This window comes from Ptychodera flava, chromosome 11, assembly GCF_041260155.1.
Source record: "Ptychodera flava strain L36383 chromosome 11, AS_Pfla_20210202, whole genome shotgun sequence".
Taxonomy (NCBI): Eukaryota; Metazoa; Hemichordata; class Enteropneusta; family Ptychoderidae; genus Ptychodera; species Ptychodera flava.
In genome coordinates, this window is record NC_091938.1 from 20,616,231 (window position 1) to 20,635,056 (window position 18,826).

At 38.7% G+C, this 18,826-nt stretch overlaps 1 protein-coding gene across 3 annotated transcripts; it reads right to left on the reverse strand.

The window, feature by feature from the left end:
- Positions 1 to 164: 164 nt before the first annotated feature.
- Positions 165 to 12,308, reverse strand: LOC139143780 (uncharacterized). Of its 3 annotated transcripts, none has more exons than XM_070714330.1 (10): positions 11,873 to 12,308; positions 10,222 to 10,338; positions 9,673 to 9,897; positions 6,337 to 6,468; positions 4,492 to 4,665; positions 3,231 to 4,051; positions 2,626 to 2,770; positions 1,676 to 1,832; positions 928 to 1,092; positions 165 to 629 (listed from the first exon to the last, which is right to left on the reverse strand). In XM_070714330.1, the coding sequence occupies exons 1-9, from the start codon at positions 12,143 to 12,145 to the stop codon at positions 968 to 970; spliced, it is 2,169 nt and encodes a 722-aa protein (XP_070570431.1). In that variant the 5' UTR covers positions 12,146 to 12,308; the 3' UTR covers positions 165 to 629; positions 928 to 967. The 3 variants fall into 3 exon arrangements, with proteins under 3 accessions (XP_070570431.1, XP_070570432.1, XP_070570429.1); XM_070714331.1 differs by having other exon boundaries at positions 4,492 to 4,653; positions 11,873 to 12,260; XM_070714328.1 differs by lacking the exon at positions 165 to 629 and having other exon boundaries at positions 815 to 1,092; positions 11,873 to 12,300.
- Between the last annotated feature and the right edge of the window lie 6,518 nt (positions 12,309 to 18,826).

Below are 18,826 nucleotides of genomic sequence, written 5' to 3' on the forward strand. Positions count from 1 at the left end.
TTTGGTTCAAATCGAGAGTATTCATAATAAAAGAACAATTTACAACATATTCTACCACTTTCCCTTTATTTACACTGAAATGACACGTCATGTTACAAATGTATTTTCCACCCTCACTAACGATTGACTGTGTTTTTCATAACATGTGTGAGAAATATCTTGTAAAAGTTTATTAAATTCTTGATACATTCTTTTTGTAGTCTTTTTTATTTTTATGTAAAGTTGACCAAGGTGTTTGTCAGAAAGTTGTCGACCTCAGTACTTAATTATACATGTTTTCAAATACAGTACTTTGAATTGCATTGTATACTTCCATTTCACAGAAAGGACTGTGCATGACAATGCGAATATGTGACTACACTTGAATGTACACTTACAACAAGTTTTGAAAGTTTACAGTACTAAGGAAAAGCATATAGCTTTCATCAAGCAATCAAGAGAAAGTAGAGATCCCGAAAAGCGCCCTCCAGCTTCCACGGTTGGGGTATGAAACTGAAGATGATAATCCGAAAACAGAGGAAAATAGACAGGCAGACAGACAGACAGACGAACAAACAAGCAAAAAGAAAAGAAAATATATGAACTTCAATTGCGATTCACTATAATATTTGCAGGAGAGTAATGCTTTTCTATAGATAGGTCCCTGGGATGGGGATGGGGGTACACCCGATATTTTCATGTGAGGGTGTGCCGCCCAAGTTGAAAACATTTACTCATGTATATTCCAAAAATATGACTCATTGTTAGGGATTTGCTTGACAAATTTGGGGAATTTTCGCCTTTATTCTGTTGCATGTGAAGATTTTCCTAAAGCATGGGACATTTGCTTTGTTATCGACCAATGTTTAGGTTTATCGTAAAAACAGTGACCCATTCGGGCGGCACATACCCGTACACCTGTTCTATTGGAGTAGCCCCCTCCCCCGCCTGGATATAGGTGCCCTTTACACTTGAATTTGACCCAACGTTATCTACATTTCCCTTCCGGGTCACCGAAAATATCTGGCATGAATAGAGTTCCTTTTCCAAGTCTTTGTTGCTCTACCATGTAAGTCCACGTGGAGACGGCTGTTCCAACGAAGATGGATGCTCCTGTTAGGAAAGCAGTTATTGAGTAGAACTTAAAACTGGCAGCCACAGGATCAAACAGACAATAAATTACAAGTATATTGGAATTACGTTTACACATGTACTTAGCTTCCATATTACTAAACTATTTTCACATTATTGAGTTTAACACTTATTCAATGACTTTTTATTAAAAATAAATCGTGATCGTTAGAGGCAACCTGATTTGCTGAAATGGATCCAAGGTAGCATCGACAAGGTGTAATGCAACGTCCCCCACATAAATTACGACAAAACAACAACAAAAACAACAACAACAACACACAACAACAACTAACATCATCATCAACAACAAAAACAACAACAACAACACACAACAACAACTAACAGACAAACAAACAAACAAAAATGACATTTTCTGCCGATATTGAAGACCGTTAATCAAGTTATCGTTTTTTTTGAAACATGTCTACAATGATCAAACTTACGTGTAAGATTTTTTATCGCCTAGAGTATATATGATATTGCTATCCTTTTATGTTATTGTGTACAAGAAAGTATACAAGGGAGTATTCATACATAGCTCCGAATCTCATCATCAACTTACGGTAACATAGCTCTTGCTCCACCAGTGAGATCACATAGTTATCTTCTTCTAGCGGTGACGTCATTTCCGGAATATCCAGTCCTCTGAGAGATGCAACCAGGCTCGAAGAATTGAACGCATTTGGTATCTTTGTTTTCAATGTTGTCCACAACTTATTCTGTAGAAAAGATAACAACAAGGGTTGAGCTGCAACATCTGCCATCCTATTGCCGATTATACTCTGTGTACAATATGTTAAAATAATCTTGATCCGGAGTGATGATCTGGTGCGTCAGGTTCATTCGAAAAGTGAATGACGCCGAGTCGTGCGAGGGGCGGAGCCGGAGCGCCCTCTCACACAACTAAATCTCCAATCTAATATCCAATTTTTATAAGCGTTTAAAGGTGATACGCACCTCTGTAGTGTAAGACTTAAACTTTTGCTCAAGCATTCCTAAATGAAATTTTCACAATTCTATCATCAAATGAAGGGTAAAAACCAGGGGTCACCATGAAAATTTTGGTTTTGAAGAAATTAATTACCTAACATTTACCGAGATTTGAAATGGCCGCCATCCCAGTGCAAGTGTTAACTCTATGGGGAAAAATACAATTTTCGGCTTTCGGAAAAAAATATTAGACAGTAAAAAAATTCTTACTGCAAGAGATTCAAAATGATTGTCAACACGTGGAGGATCAGAAAAGCATTGTAAAAAATTGAAAGTCCGAATATCTGTCCCCGTGGGCGCATTTTGCCTCAACAGCAGATATCATATGAAACCAAACAGCGATGAGCTGTGTAGATTGTATTTCTCAACACATTTCAGTGTGTCCTCTCTATTTATCAAATCTTCCCTAAATTTGTGTAAAAATGAATCGTGATCAAAACTACGGTAGATTGAATCGACAGAATAATGGCGACTAGACCCAAATGGACGACGGAAAGAAAACAAGAAGAAAGTATCGCATACGTTCTGCATTTGGGGAGCGGCGAAGTAGACGGCACTCAGGTTGAAAGCTTGCATGATTCCCAGAAAACTGGTCGTAATTTCTTCAGAGGAATTCCTTTTGTAAATGTACTGACATCCCCATCGACATTCTAGTCTACGACCACACCTGTCAGAACAAGAAGACACTTCTTTAACGCTGGCAGGACGTAATCACTCGGTTCGGTTTCAGTTTGCTGATTTTTGAATTCTTGCATTCGTCGTTTACTTTGTTATCAGCGCATTCCCAATCTACCATATCGTACACACTGGGCAGCAACAGTTTCGAATGAAATTTAAGCATTCGTTTTTTCGTAGTTATCCACATATTTTGCAGGTGTACTTCTTCTCGCTCGCTTTGAAATGATCTAAAGCAAATAAGGTAGACTTCTTTCCCAAAATTAAAAAAAAAATATGGACTTTAACATATAACCATATCGTCTTTGGAGGTAAAAAAAACATATTTTTCTCAAGTCAGAGTCCCAGGAGCCCACCTTCGCCTGTCAGTTTAGGAAGAGAAGTTTAGATAGGTCGTCCGAGATAATGTTTAATTTTACTGATTATCCAAAAGAGGGAATCATTCGACTCACCAAACTATTTTGAAATCATAATTCATCCTCCAGTGGACAGCCAAGAACTGCTGGCTCTTAAGCACCGTTCGTATGTAGTAGTCAGCCATCATTCGGATGTAGTGAGCCCTCGCGAGATGTTGTTCTAGTTTTTCGAAAACGTTGTTGCTGTACGCCCTCATCATGAGTTTCATGAAAGGGAAGGGGTAAAACATGGCGGCGCAGGGAGAATCTGTCCTGAATGTGTCCTTTATGTTGTGCAAGAAATCATATATTGTTTCGTGGGTGAATATTGGGTCACTGGGCAACATGGTAATGGGCACTGTGCCCTTATCTTCTGCCTCTTCCTTTGTAGGGAATTTTATGCCTGTTAGAATCTCAAAGATTGGTATCATAGTCCGATACACTGAATCAAAATAGCACGAATGTGGATGCAGGCAAGGTTTCGTGTACAGAACCGCGTCCACGCGGTTGTTGCAGTCCCGCTTGAATTCATCTAGTGTGGCCACAGGAACAAAACTTCCCAGCAAATCCACATTAAATGTTTCTTGGAAACTTCTCACATCGTCTTCAGTTATTCTGTGATGGTTGAAGAATGGTGGAAGAACGAGGGTTTTGTTGTGTAAAATGGCGTACAACACAACGGCTTTGAATGAGAGATACTGATTGTTTGGACCCTGTCCAATGCCACGAAAAACTGGCAAAATGTACTGTGGTCGCGAACGAGGCTCAATGGCCGCCGTCGACACGTTAATGGCTGGCTGCAATATAGGCTGCGCTTCCCACGATGCTGTATCTTCTTCAGTGAAAGTGTCTTGCTTTTCTGAAGGAACGGAGGCCATCTGAAGAAAAAGACACGATATTTTAATATTAAAAGCAGGATCGGGTAATGTGTAGGATGAAGTCAACGCGATACATTAAACTTTTGCACTTTTCCGAAGATGAACAACAGTCTCAATTTGCATGTGTCGACAACCTTTATTGGTAGGTTCAGGCACGAACCTGTAATCTTGTTAGAAGTCATAATAAAAAAAGTGTTATCGGGGCCATCATTACATACCACAATGCTCGCCACATATACAAATATTATTGTCATCGTATCCATTACCACCGCCACCACCACCACCACCACTATCATCATCATCATCAACATCATCATCATCATCATCATTATCATCCATTGAAAGCATCAATAATTGCTACCGTCTTCACAATTTCACCTCATCAATTTCCCACTACTAAAATGTCATACCTCTGTAAAAATATTACAAGCTACACTTACTTCGTCGTAGATCGTTGTGTCTTGGTTTTCTCCGAAGGAATCGGTTTCTGTAACCTCTGTCTCCCACCGTTCCCGCTCTGTGATGCCATCTTCATCTTCACCAGCTTCTTCTTCCTCCTCACGCGGGGATAGCGTACTAACAGCATCGAACGTGATCAGCATCTGGGAATATGACTTGGAATTCATTAATTATTGTTATCATGGCGTAAAAATTAAAACTTTAACACACGCGGTGTGCCACAGTGTCCTTTGGAATTTTAGGAAAAGAGAAATTATGCTTGTAATTCTTCTATGATCCGTATGTGGCCACGGGATCATTATGCAAATGAATACACAAGCTCATAAACATTCAATCATGCACGATTTTAGCCAATAAGAGACGTTTATTTAAAACGCTATTAAGGGCAAACAAAACTAAAAAGGGCTCCTTCACTGGTTTACTGTATTTTCTCGTTCTCATAGAATGTTTCAAATGGAGTGGTGACGTGGCATCCCCCCCCCCCCCGTCGACCTGCAGTAGGATAAAGCGAGGATTCTCTTGTCGAACATTTGGAGAGAAAATTACACGGCACGCACGTCTTGAGAATCGAAAGTCAAATGATATTTTTCTAATTCTCGACTTATTGAGTTATGTACTACCCTTGATCACTGATAAAACTGCTAGAGCAAAGTCGTCTAAATATTTTTTGTCAAATAAATAAGCAAACAAAATAAATAAATAAACATAAATAAGCAAGCAGAATAAATAGCAAGTAAATAAATAAATAAATATAAGGTCTGCGTTAGTAAACTTTATATGCCGAGTGTATGGCTACTAACAAACTTAAAATTCATAGTTGGTTTATCAAGGAAGTAGGACATGTTGATCCATCGAGGATTCATAAGTAAGTATTTGACATTTCGTCAGTAACGTGACGTCATACATATTCAACTTCCTCTAACTTGTCTACCGTAACAAATCTTGAATAAAAGACACTGCGGTACTATTCTGGCACCAACCAGAGGCATTCTTATAAAAAAAGTTTTGTCAAGGGAAAATGACTAGGATTCCTTTGGATGTGGAAACCTTATTCAACAAAGTCAGCTCTGTCTTCATACTTGTATTTTGACATGTTAACAAATCGGATCGGTAATTTTACCTAGGATCGTTGTATTTCAAAGTAAAATTAGCCTGTATCGCAATGGTGGCAATTATAATTTGATTAACCTGAATCTTAAAAACTATCTACTGTTGATTGACCAATCAGAGTGCTCAATTCAGGGTGTTTTATTTACTCATAAAGCCTTGGTCACCAAATTCCAAAAACGAATGACAGCGCCGTAGTAAAGTACTGTCCAATCACAAGTGAACATGTCATATTCTGTAGACATCTGGTACATTTTAATATTCAAATTTGGTAACACAGCGGAAACCAGCTGAAAAACAAAATCTGCTGTGCCCTAGGGCATTTATATAATGTGCACTAGGGCATTTATAGAATGTTTCATTACATTGGAAGGCTATTTCACAAATAAAAGTTTTAATTCATATCCTAAACATGTTACATTGACAAAGGGGACGGTTGACGTAAACACTTTGAAAACGAAAATATATCAGTTAGGGGCGATAGTTTTTAAGTCGGATAAAACCCTCGTACTCGGGCTCTTCTGGTATATAAAGTCCAACCCTACGATAAAATGTCTCGGCCTGCGGCCTCGACATTTTATCGTTGGATTGGACTTTATATACCAGAAGAGCCCTCGTACTCGGGCTTTATCCTATACTAAATGCCTGTATCAAAATGCATGAAATAAAGTCTTTATTTAAAATGGAATTTTGTGAAAGCAGAGGACGTGGATTGATACCTTTGTCGTGTGTGGATTTTGCTCCAAGCGGGCGCTGTTTGGTTGCTCTGACGTCATAGTTCCATCATCAAGTGAGTACTCGTCGAAGTCTTCAGTTGTCATCGGTTGCGTTTCTGTGACCTGGTGTCTTTCCTATTCATGAAAGTAAACACATATCAAGATGAGATAAAGGTGACATGTCACGCATGCGTCAACGTACACCTGAAGGTGGCCTCGGTTACCCAGACTGCTCTGCGGGTCTCTCTTGCACAGGGGTGGCCGGAAGAGAGCCCCGCAGCGCAGTCTGGGTAACAGAGACTAACTTGAAGGCAGCTCGGGGTGCAAGTTTTATTATTTTGAGTCAACCCTTTTGCAGTTCTTGTAGTAATTATACTGGAGTCACAAAAATATCTCAAATGGGGTAATTAAAAAAGTGGCGGTGTATTCAAAGGGATGCTCGCGTACAGGCAGTTCATTTCAAAGTTTACCAGGAAAGCTACAGTAGTTTGTACTATATTGTTTACGTCTGTTATTTGACTACATTGGAACGTCAAGTGAGCGAACAAACGCCGGAAACAAATTTTAAATTTATGCATAGACATCTGGCTTTCGACACTCGGTGTTTCCGATTATGTTAAAACGGGAAACAAAACAATATTTCATTTTAATACTTCATCGCCATCTGTTGTATTCGGTCAACAGATTAAGCTACAGCAAGTACACACACCGACAGTTGCCACGAAATATTCTACATTGTGAAGTTATGCGTGTCATCCTCGGGGGAATTAGCGTCCATTCAATTGGTCAGCTGAGAATTGTGTCAGACGCCGCGGGTTTGTTCCGTCTTAGGTAAAACTGTGAATGACGTCATTTGAAGTGTACACTTGGGCTTTATGTGCCACGTTGTTTACATTTGACGTTTGGTGTTGTCTGTACCACACTTTAGAAGAGTTGAAATGAACATTTAAAGACTGTCACGACAACAAAATTGATAGGATTCTAGACATGACTTGGACTCATTGCATTCACATAATCTTACTTTATTTTCAAATTTCCCTGACAAAAGTACGTCCTCATACCTTAAACACGCAAGTCCCTTCTCTCTTTCACTGCCCACAGCCGACACTTAACGGCTGTGTACAAGCTTTATTACGTCCGCGGTTGTATTCAGTGATCATAGTCGCTACATCTGTTTCCTAAACAATGTCCATTAACAAAAATATCACAACATAATCATGGTATTAAGGGCCGGGATTTCGTTAAAACTTCATAGATCCCCATTGTTTTAGTAGGTCCACCAGAGCGCGGTATACTCCATTAATTTATTTGAGGGGAACAGAAAAACAAGCACTCGATGGATGAGTTGACATTAACATATAAACAAACGGCTTGCTACTAAACATGTGTAGGTCGCAAGTTTTCTCGCCTATAATAAATATGACGGCGAAGTACAATTTCTTACCACAGCGGACTTGGTACGACGGAGCTGTGCTCCCGCGTATAGGCGGGGAAGTGACTTGGAAACCAATATGTTACCAGTTGGATATTTGTTTCACCATTGTAACGATTATAAGCATTACAACTCCGAACGTATCCCTTTGGCTATTTGATCCGTCCAGTCAACAAGTAGTGAACAGTCAGGACGGGCTTTGTGGTAGGCCGTGTTCACTTGACTGATATTCGTGTGATTAACAGAACTTTAAAATATCGCATGTCTTGTCATGGTTATAGTCTTATTTCAGTGAGAACAGTGAGAATAATAACTGAACTTAGATTTGGTTCAAGTCAGTGAATTAAATAAAATTATTTGCAACAGTTGCTCTTGTGTCTCTCCTATATCATAAAAAACCTATTTGAAATTAGGCAGCCCAGGTCAGGTTTTCGTAGCGATCGAACGCGTTACTTGTGAGTCTGCGCAGTAGTGAGTTAGTTTCTGCCGGGTGAAACTACCCTGTAGCGCGTACACCGCTTCATCGCGTTCAACCCACTCACGCGTTTCATATTAAAGGTATACAGTCACCTGTAATCTAAATATGCCCATATATGGTCAAAGGAGCGTTCCTTGGTATTCAAAATGCCCATATGAGGGCGTTGTTTTTAAAAAGCAGCCACCCGCTTAAAATCTGTGATTGGTTGGATTTTCTCTTTCCGTGGTGACTGTGGCAAAATTGGAACCGGTGACAGTATACCTTTAATTAAAACAGAACACAAATCATCGCGTTCACCCAACTCAAATATTTTCACAAATCACAGACTTGAATCACGTATAAACTGAACTTAGTTTATGATCGAAATATTTTATGGGTCAACATCTGACGGACGGTGACATTTCGTCAGACAGATCAGAATTAAGTTCAGCTTCATTTGTTCACGAAGCAAAACGCACAGCTAATTACCGACTGATCGGGCCAATTTAAATAAAAGGTGTATTAAAGGTGTATTATTCCGGTTTTCTGAGCTATCCTAGAAGACCGTTGGCATTTATTGACATTTTCAAATATTTTGAGCAAATTTTCTCAATTTTACCGTATTTTATAGCTCCCAGCCAACAAAAATAAAAGTAAAAATATCCTCCAGCCTATCTATCCTAATTTTCGGAGGTATGTAACCTAAAACACACAATTTTTATTTTGTTTGGCTTTGCTAAGACCAAACTAGATATGGTACATGCAATCCTTTGCAGTTGTTTATTATTATAAAGCGTTCTTCGCAGTAACTATGATATTTTAATGTAGTTTTCCATTATTTTTGTCATTTCCACAGTTCCTTGTTCTACTCCCAATTTAATCGAACTACTCACTGACAGTGATAGATTTGTCAACATTGCGTGTGTGCAAAATCCAGTGTTATTGAATTATAGTCTGGACTTTAACTTTGTATATATGCTGTGTCTTGTGTTGTGTTGCCTTGGCAAGGCTAATATTATTTATTTCAAAATACTTTAGGCAGAAGAATATAAACTATTTTCTGAAATTGTACAGCTATCGCATCTTTAAAGCTCCATAAGCTGTATCTTTTGGCTATTTTTTGAGAACTTGTTTTATGGTTTCTGTACACTTCCTGCATTGAATCCCTAAACTTGTAATTTAATGCCAAGTATTTAGCACATCAACACAACCTATATGAGTATAATCTCCATTGTTATTGTTGAAAATTGTATTTAAGTCCGGACTAGAATTCATTTGTAAACAATAAACAATGATCACTACACACATACAAGCTGTGTTGACAAAAAGAATACTCGAAATTTCAGCATGACAAACGGATTAGGGTCAGACATGGTAGTTGATATACAGAAGTAGAATACTGAAAAACTTGCCACAAGTTACAGCTTATGACTCTTTAAACTAATCTTACCTCATTGTTGCCCTCGTTCCAAAAGACTTTGCCATGGATTCCCATCATTGGCGCCGTTTCTGTTGTCTGGGCCTCAGTCGTAGATGACGTCGTCACATAGTCATCTCCTTCAGGCCCTGTCGTCACATAGTCATCTTCTTCAGGCTCTGTCGTTACCGTCGGCAACGCTTCCGTTTCGCCGCTCGTACTGGTGATAATGTCTGTTTCAATCACCGTTGAAGCTGCCTGTTGCAACGAAAAACATAAATTGTACGTTATTTTGCCCGGTACTAAGATTTATGTATAATGCTGTTTTCTTCCAAAGAAACGGGAACTGCATTCACTGACGAAGTGCTATAAGTTATTCAAACTTGTATTTTCGTTTTGTGTCTTATAATATCACTCTTGTCTCTCTCTCTCTCTTCAATCTATTGGTCCGCCTGCCTGTATCTGCTTAACACAGAAGATCTGAGCAGACGACAAAAAAATTAAGTAATTTTGCAGCAAAAGTCTCCTAAGAATCAAACATACAAAGTGATGTCAGAGTCTAGCGAATAATAGCAAAGTCACCTGCGGCGTTGATGTAACTCCGAACCAGGCACCTAGGTTGTCGTCTGGTGGCGCTGTCATATCAACATCTGAGACCCCTTCAAGATCTGTTGTAGCTTCTACGTCTGATTCTCCGTTCTGGAAATTTAGAACAGCAAGATTAATTGTCGGCAAACCCTAAATTACGCGCTGCACTAGGTCCTTTAGGGTAATATTCGTTTTGAAAGAAAATTTTGTAATAATTTGAACTGAGGAGAAAGAATGTGATGATATAGCGTAATCACAAAATTATGGCCGCACAGGAAAGCAATTTTTGCTTATTTGCATATTACTGAATGTAAAATATTGTCTTGTTTCAGTGTATGCGCACTACTCAAGGATAAATGAATAAAATATTCCACAAAATTGTATCAAATTAGGTTATGTACTGCCTAATCTGCTAATACTTGTCCACTTTGCTTGAGGAAAATATATATTTATCGCCAAATACTCTTTTCTTAAAGACTAAGATAAAAAACATGGGTCTTCGTGCACCGTTTTTTGTTTGAGTAACAAATTATCAAAAATTAACGGCGTGTAGCTTCTTTGAAAATTAAATGGCATCCACACTCTGTGTCAGCTGTGCGGGGGAAAGTTTTGTCGATTTTCATAAATTTATAAGTCTTTGAAAACTTCATTTTCTTCCAAATTTTAAAATATATTGTGAGAGCACGGGTGTAGACCTGCGAAGAATTGATATTTTCGTTAGTCCTAAAATGTAGCATCGCGGCATGTGAAGCCTGCACAGACGATAAAATCCAAGCTGTCTCGCGACAATTGAAACTCATGGATGTAAAATAATACTTTTGTCATACAATACTCGAACTACGATTACTGCAAAAAAATCCTGAGCTCCCCAACCTAATTTTTTGCCTTTTATTATATATCTGTGTGATCCTATTGTACTTATACGGTCGATCGCCCTCTCTGTGTCATAAATCAGAATCGAGTGGATGCTGCGATGTAATAACAGTCCGAGTCTTAATCAATAAAACTCTGCTGACAAGGGAATTGCTTCGTATATCCAGTGACTTCATGATCAGTGTTTCAGTCTGAGCATTTCTGTGATATTCACAATTACTTAGATCAAGCCGCCTAAGATGAACGGTTTACGCGCACCAAGTTAAACGGGTATGACCAAGTTTTTTAGCGAAAAAAAATTAGGAAACATCCTCTCACAAAGGGCTCGTCCTCAGACATCTTGGCAAAGGCTTCTTATTTCTGCTACAACATGCAATGCGGTATGACACCTAAACCGTTTCAGCAATATGATATGTTATCTAACAGTTAAAAATTGGGACGATCTAGTTGTTGGCAGCAATGAATATTTACAGAGTTGGATTACGCTACCATCTGTTGCAGGTGACATGCGCAATCAAAATCTCCTCTCTGTGTTGTGATGATAGTTCACGCTTTTATCTGCACTGACCAAACTAGTTTACCTACATTTTGAACAAGAAACAATAATTATTATAATTACTGGTGATAATTTCTAACTTGCACGGACAGGGTCATTTACCATAGTAGGCATGCTGAGAATAATATAAATTTGTGTTATTTTTGGATGATGTGTCTGGATCAACAAAATATACCACGGACTGCATTAAGGGGTACACATAACCGGACGACATACCTTTTCCGTGAAGAGATCCGTTGTCGGTTTGGCGGCAAATTGTGTTGTGGTCGGCCATTTATAGTCATCGAGAGGGTCAACATCCTCTCGCTCCCCTCGCTTTGCACCGAACATTTCCAACATCTTCTTCTCTGTCATGTCGTCGACGTAATCGTCGTTGAGCATGTACATTTGCGTGATCAGAGTGGCGACACCGATGACGACGATGACCGCCAAGAGCAGGCGTATAATCAGCGCCATCAGTTTTCTCGTGAATCGCACCGGGAAAGGCATCTCGGCGAGCGTCTCGGTGATTCACCTTTGGCTACCACGTATAACCCCTAACGTTCTCGAAATCGCTCATTAAGCGATTGTAATTCACACTAATCAAGCTGCCAACAGCCCGCGAAAGTCACGTGATTGTGGATTTGTCACCATGGGGACCGGGTCGAAAGTTGGGCCCCAGGCTGGCGAGAAGGACACGTGACGGGGTGAGGGGAACAATCAATCCGGTGTCAGCTGTTGTAAAGATTTCCATAAACGCCATGAATCGCGCTGTATTCGAAGCGCCTTCACTGGGTGTTTGCTTACGAAATCAGGGATCGGACGGTTTTGAGATGATTGCGGGGAATCACAAACGAGCTCAGCGTGGAGCACATATTCTTCAGCTCGAGACTGAAATTTATGTCGATTACATCTCTCTACTATAAACTTACTGTAAAGATCTAGTGTTACAAACTCCATACTCAATTTGCATATCTACACACAAACTTTAAATACACTGATTTGCCGAACAAAACCTTTTATGTAATTATAATGTAGCTTTATTTAGAATGAAGGCTCTGCATATCGAAACATTTACGCCTGTGTTAAATTTCAGCTCAATTTATGATAAAAATTATTTACATTGAAGGTGTAAATTGCGACACGCTTACTATGAAAGTTTGGGTAAGGGCACTGCAGAGGAAAGCCAAAATTAACGGGCGAGGCGAAACCGTCGCAACATGATGCCCTATTAAGAATACTAAAAGGCCAAAATCATCATAAAAACCCATACATTATCATTATTTGTTTATTACCTAATTTCCTTTAATTCCTTCAGAATTAAATCAATTTTCCTCCATGGGGGAACTTAACAAAAAAAACGACATATGTTGACAAGCTGAAATAGTTGCAAACCAAATTTCTTTACTTATAAGATCAGAAGGTATATGGAAATTCTTAAAGCCGTGTCACTATCTATCTATCTATCTATCTATCTATCTATCTATCTATCTATCCATCTATCTATCTATCTATCTATCCATCTATCCATACATACATACATACATACATACATACATACATACATACATACATACATACATACATACATACATACATACATACATACATACATACATACAGACACACAGACACACAGACACACAGATAGGCAGGCAGGAAGTGTGCGTTGAATGTCCACTCCTTGATCTTCGGACAGAAGGAATAGTATAATATTATCGATGATGATAACATCAGGCGTACTATCGGCTATCCCGATTACCTGAGACATTGCCACGTTGCATATTATGAAAAGTGATTTAACATGATTAAGGAGACTCTTGGATTCCCTTGGATACGGCTCTTGTATGATCAATATTACCGTAACGAGTACAATTATTCGGAGGGCCGCAAATCGTGACCTCATCTTCGCTACCATGCCATATCATTGATATACAAAATACCAATACATGTATTGGGACGTACACATACAACTCTGGTAAAAGAAAACCCTGTCATTCAATATTGACTAGTGTACTTCTCCGGGATGACACACATACACCATCAAGAGGAGGTGGCAAATTGAAAAGTTCTGTGTGCTAATTCTTTAATGAACTAATTACAACTACTAATGCATTACAAGTATATCAGTCTGCAAAGTCCGCCAGTGGGTAGTTCTCATTGGACAAGAGCTCTCGCCGGCTGTTGTAAAATAGTAACAGAACAGAGCTGAGGGGGCCTAACAAGTTTAGAAGACTGATGCAAAAACAAAGAAAGGATAACAGGAAAATTAGTCGTTAATTAGAAGAAATTAAATGACTGCAATGTTTTTGTTTTATAGTGTATGGTATGAACATTTGACTCGCCTTAAGAGCATTGTCACAATCGAGTACGATTTGTTATGTTAAGTACTCATCCAACGGTTTGTGCCATATGTTGTGCATTGTAACAAAATCTCTTGTTCTGGTATGCAATTTTAGATAAGTAGCTGGTGTTATTAGTGTTAATGTTAAACATCTGAATTGGGTATGATTAAATATCTGGCATATTGATAGGAGTGGTAGGATGGAGAGTCTGAGCGTCACTTTTGTCGACGCACCCTTCCACCAGCGAGCCTAGCTCCGTCACAGTAAACAAGCTGCGCCTGTAATGAAAGCGTCACCCTATCACCGAGAAAGTGCAATTTATGAAACAGAATGATTGGATTATATTCTTTAATTATAATTTAAGACAGTGATTGACTAAAATCAGTTGTAAACACACCCTACGATGGAACAATCTTATTTGCATTGAGTAGTGTCTATTCAATGAATTCAGGAAAAAATAATCAAGACAGAGTCGGAAACATAGGAAACCATCCCTATCAAAACATAAAACATCATTGGAGCTATTAATACAGCAGATTTTTTAGGGCAATAAAATAATATTTAAAAAATCCTTCTGCGTGGAAAAATAAAAAGAGAAATGTAAGACTGAGCTTTAGGAGAACGTCGTATCATTAAAACCAGAAAGTATTATCAAAAAACAACAAGGAAACAAACACAAAGAGAGTAAAGAATTTGTACCTCTTTTTCGACTCAGAAGAAATGGGAACTCATTTTAATAGCTAGTGGGCTCGCTACAGGCAAAATCGTAACACTGAAGTATTATATGTATATATAGTATGTTTGGTGAAGAGAACTTATATATCATCGTTTCTAGAAAGGTATAGCCATACTACTTGTGGGCTTACTTAGAGCAAGCAGGTATATGCATAATTTAAGACAAAGGTTTGCGCGATGATAGCTTTTACTACAATCCTTTTGGTGTCGTTACAGAATAGCAGAGAATCAATATTTTGGAAAGAATTCATGTATTGTTGTTTTTTTTCTCCAGAATTCAGAAGATGAATAACTTCTTATCGCTGGCAAGAGTATTGGGTACTCTAACGAACTATCGAAAATGTCAGCCCGTAGCGAGTGGCTGGTGGGAGCCCTTCATAGACTTGTCTCCCAGCAGGAAGGGCCTCGTATGGATGGATCCAACGCGTGAGGCGGGAGTCGACTACTTCCACTTTCTATATTTCCAAGTCTCAGAATAAGTGGACGTTTCAGAAGGGACGGGGACCCCTCATAGCCTTGTCTCGGAATGAACATTCTTTGTTACTACCGTATGAGGTATGGTAATATTTCAGAAAGCCGCTGGCTTTCACTGTTCAACTATCTAGTATCTGCGAAACACATCCAAAATACTCTATCTCAGAGCACAGTGACTGTGCCATCGCAGTGCTAGACCACGCTACGGGACCCTTCCCTCTGCTTGCACCCCCTAGTTCAATGGTTGAAGATATGAACGATGCCCCCAGGGCCAAGATAAACAAACAAACAAAATAAACAAAGAAAGACTTGAAGGATTCCAATAGCTAGTAATTGCGGGAGAATATGCCCTTCTACATGGAGGCACTTCTCTGCTTGGACTTGACCTAACTTTATCTACATTTTCCTTCTGGGTAACCAAATATGTCAGGCATGAAAAGAGTTCCTTTCCCAAGTCTGTGATGCTCTACCATGTAAGTCCAAGTAGAGACGGCTGTTCAAACGAAGATCAATGCTCCTGTTGAGGAAGGTTCGTCAGAACAAATGCTTACAAAGTAAAAATCAAGCGGAAGGTGTCTTTTGTTGTCGTTTATACATGATAATGTTTTCGTCCTGCACATTGATATTTTTGTTATATCTGTTTAATATGCAGACCCACTTGATTGGTTCGATCTTTTTTTACTGATAGATCCTTAGAAACATCAAAAATATGTAACACCATGGGAAACCATACAGATCTGAATCGCTCAGCTATATTTAGCACAACCGTTATTGTAACTTTCTCTCATCATCAACTTACAGTAACATAGCTCTTGCTCCACCAGTGATACCACATAGTTATCGTCTTCTAGTGGTGACGTCATTTCCGGTATGTTTAGTCCTCTGAGAGTTGCAACAAGGCTCGAAGAATTGTAGGCATTTGGTATTCTCGCTTTCAATGTGCTCCATACCGAATGCTGTAAAAAATATAAGAATAGGGGTTAAAGGGAGACAGTCGTCGGAACTGCACTTGTACGATTTTTGCGTTTACAAACAATGTATTTCCTGCATGTTATCTAGATGCATCAAGTCACCATAGCTGCAACCTTGAAATTTTACGATATTCCTTGTTAATAAAAGTGTTTAAACTTTTATCAATCGCAAACGTGCCCTAGATACAGTGTTTACATCGGTCGTAGGGGTCCCTAACAACCTTTGAGCAGAGTTCCGACGACTGCCTCCCTTTAAAAAACTACATTGTAAACCGTATTTCAATATTGAACATATTTTTTATGGCATTTCTCCGAATCAAGTATGGCAGGAATCTTATATAAGGTGATCAGTTTTTCACTAGAATGCGTGTGATTCATCGATAGACTGAAATGTTTCGTCGTGTGAGGGCGCTACGAAACACCTCTCGTAGGAGTGAACGTTTCAGTAATTCATGACCTAGATACCACGTTGTTCTGTAAGCGTTTGATGCAAACAACACATATATTATATTTGCAGTCATGAAGCAAAATATAATTGTCAAATTGTACAGTACAATTCTACCTGTCCTCTCTGACTTTCAAAGATTTACCTATGCTTAGATGCTCCAAAGTAAAATTTGTTAAAAGCGAATTGTGAAGAAAATTATGAGGGCTTATCAAATGATTGATTGAAACGACAGACGCATCTTATCTGAAACAAATTGATTATGTATATTGTTGCATACATTCTGCATTTGGGGCGCGGCATAGTACATGACACTTAGGTTATGTGCTTGCATTATTCCAAGAAAAGTTGCTGTAATTTCTTCAAACGAATTCCTTTCATAAATATACTGACAGCCCTAATGACATTCTCGTCTTTTACCACACCTGTAAGAAAACAAAAAGATAACAGTTAACACTGGTATAACGTGAACTCTTCATTGTTTCTGTTCTTGATTTTTCATCAATATTATTAGCTGTCGTTTCTACTCTTTAACATCGAACACACAGATGTGCAATATTTTCGATTGAAATTGAAGTTACGCCCTCGAAACTGAATGACTTTAAACTTTTGCTACAAAATTCTATGAGGAAAAGGTACCTACAAAAGGAAACTACAAATCAAATTTCTAGTACAATCCTACATATTCAATATATAACGATATTTAGCTGTAAACAATTGAGATTTTCTGGCTTTTCTGTGAAGGTGCGGTGCGACTATGAACTTTTTGCCTCTTTGTGCTTCAACTTGTGCCAAACTGTAGCCTCAAACTCAACATGCGGTACTGTTCTATAATACGTTAAGTCTACCATACGCTTTATGTTTTTTTTGCAATTTCCGTAGACCCATTCCTGTTGATTTAATGCTTGATCTCTTAGTTTGGCTTTAAATGAATTTGCTCGACAGTAAATGGCTCCCCGCACTCTCCTTTCTATAATAACAGAAGGAAGTAAATATTAATGAATTTGTTTGCGAGAATGTTTAATTTCACCAGTTGTCTATGAAACATTTGACACCTTAAGAATTTGGGATTCATAATTCATCCTCCAATGTGTTACTTTACTGCAGTGTATTATAGCTGAGAGCAACTTAACAGGAGGTGCTATACTGTATTCAGTTAAGGGGAGAGTGTCGTCGGAACTCTGCTCAAAGGTTGCCAGGGACCCCTACGGCCGATGTAAACACTGTACCTAGGGTACGTTGGCAATTGTTAAAACATGTTTGTTAGCAATGAATATCGTAAAATTTAAATGTTGCAGTTATGTTGACTCGATGCATCTAGATATCATTCATGAAATACATTATTTGTAATCAAAAAAGTCGTGCATGCGCAGTTCTGACGACCGCCCCCTTGAACCAAACCATAGGGTTTAAGTGTTTTACATTTCTGTAGACCTTATCTTGTTAACACACAATCTAATTTCTGAAGGTTTATATTAATTATAAGTTTTAGAAACATTTGTGTAAAATGAAAATCGCTGACTGCACACTCGTTTTGTTCCATAACAGAATTACGTGACTTTTCATGGATTTGCTCACGATAATGTTCAATTTTATTAGTTATATGTGAAACATTTGACTCACCAAAGTATTTTAAATTCATAGTTCATCCTAAAATGTACAGCCAAGAACTGTTGATTTTCAAGCACAGTTCGTATGTAGTGGTCAGCCATCATTCGGATGTAGTGCGCCCTCGCGAGATGTTGTTCTAGTTTTTTTGAGAACGTTGTCGCAGTACGCCCTTATCATGAATTTCAGGAAAGGGAAGGGGTAAAACATGGCGGCACACGGAGAATCTGTTTTGAATGTGTACTTTATATACTTCAAGAAATGATACATTGATTCGTTGGTGAATTTTGGATCTCTTGGTAACATTGTGATGGGCACTCTGCCTTTACCATCTGCATCTTCTTTGGTAGGGAATTGTATGCTGGTCAGATTTTCAAAAATTGGTATTACAGTCTGGTAAACAGAATCAAAATAGCACGAATGTGGATGCAGGCAAGGTTTTGTGTACAGAACCGCTTCTACGAGATAGTTGCAGTCCCGCTTGAATTCATCGAGTGTGGCCACAGGAACAAAATTTCCCAGCAACTCTACAGTAAAAGTTTCATGAAAACTTCTCACATCGTCTTCGGTGATACTGTAATGGTTGAAGAATGGCGAAAGGACGAGGGTTTTG

Coding starts and splice junctions, on each gene's coding strand:
- LOC139143780 (XM_070714330.1), bottom strand. CDS start 12,145: ATGCCTTTCCCGGTGCGATTCACGAGAAAACTGATGGCGCTGATTATA. Junction 4,052..4,491: donor ACACAACGATCTACGACGAA/GTAAGTGTAGCT, acceptor CTTTTTCTTCAG/ATGGCCTCCGTTCCTTCAGA. Junction 1,833..2,625: donor CCGCTCCCCAAATGCAGAAC/GTATGCGATACT, acceptor TCTTTTCTACAG/AATAAGTTGTGGACAACATT.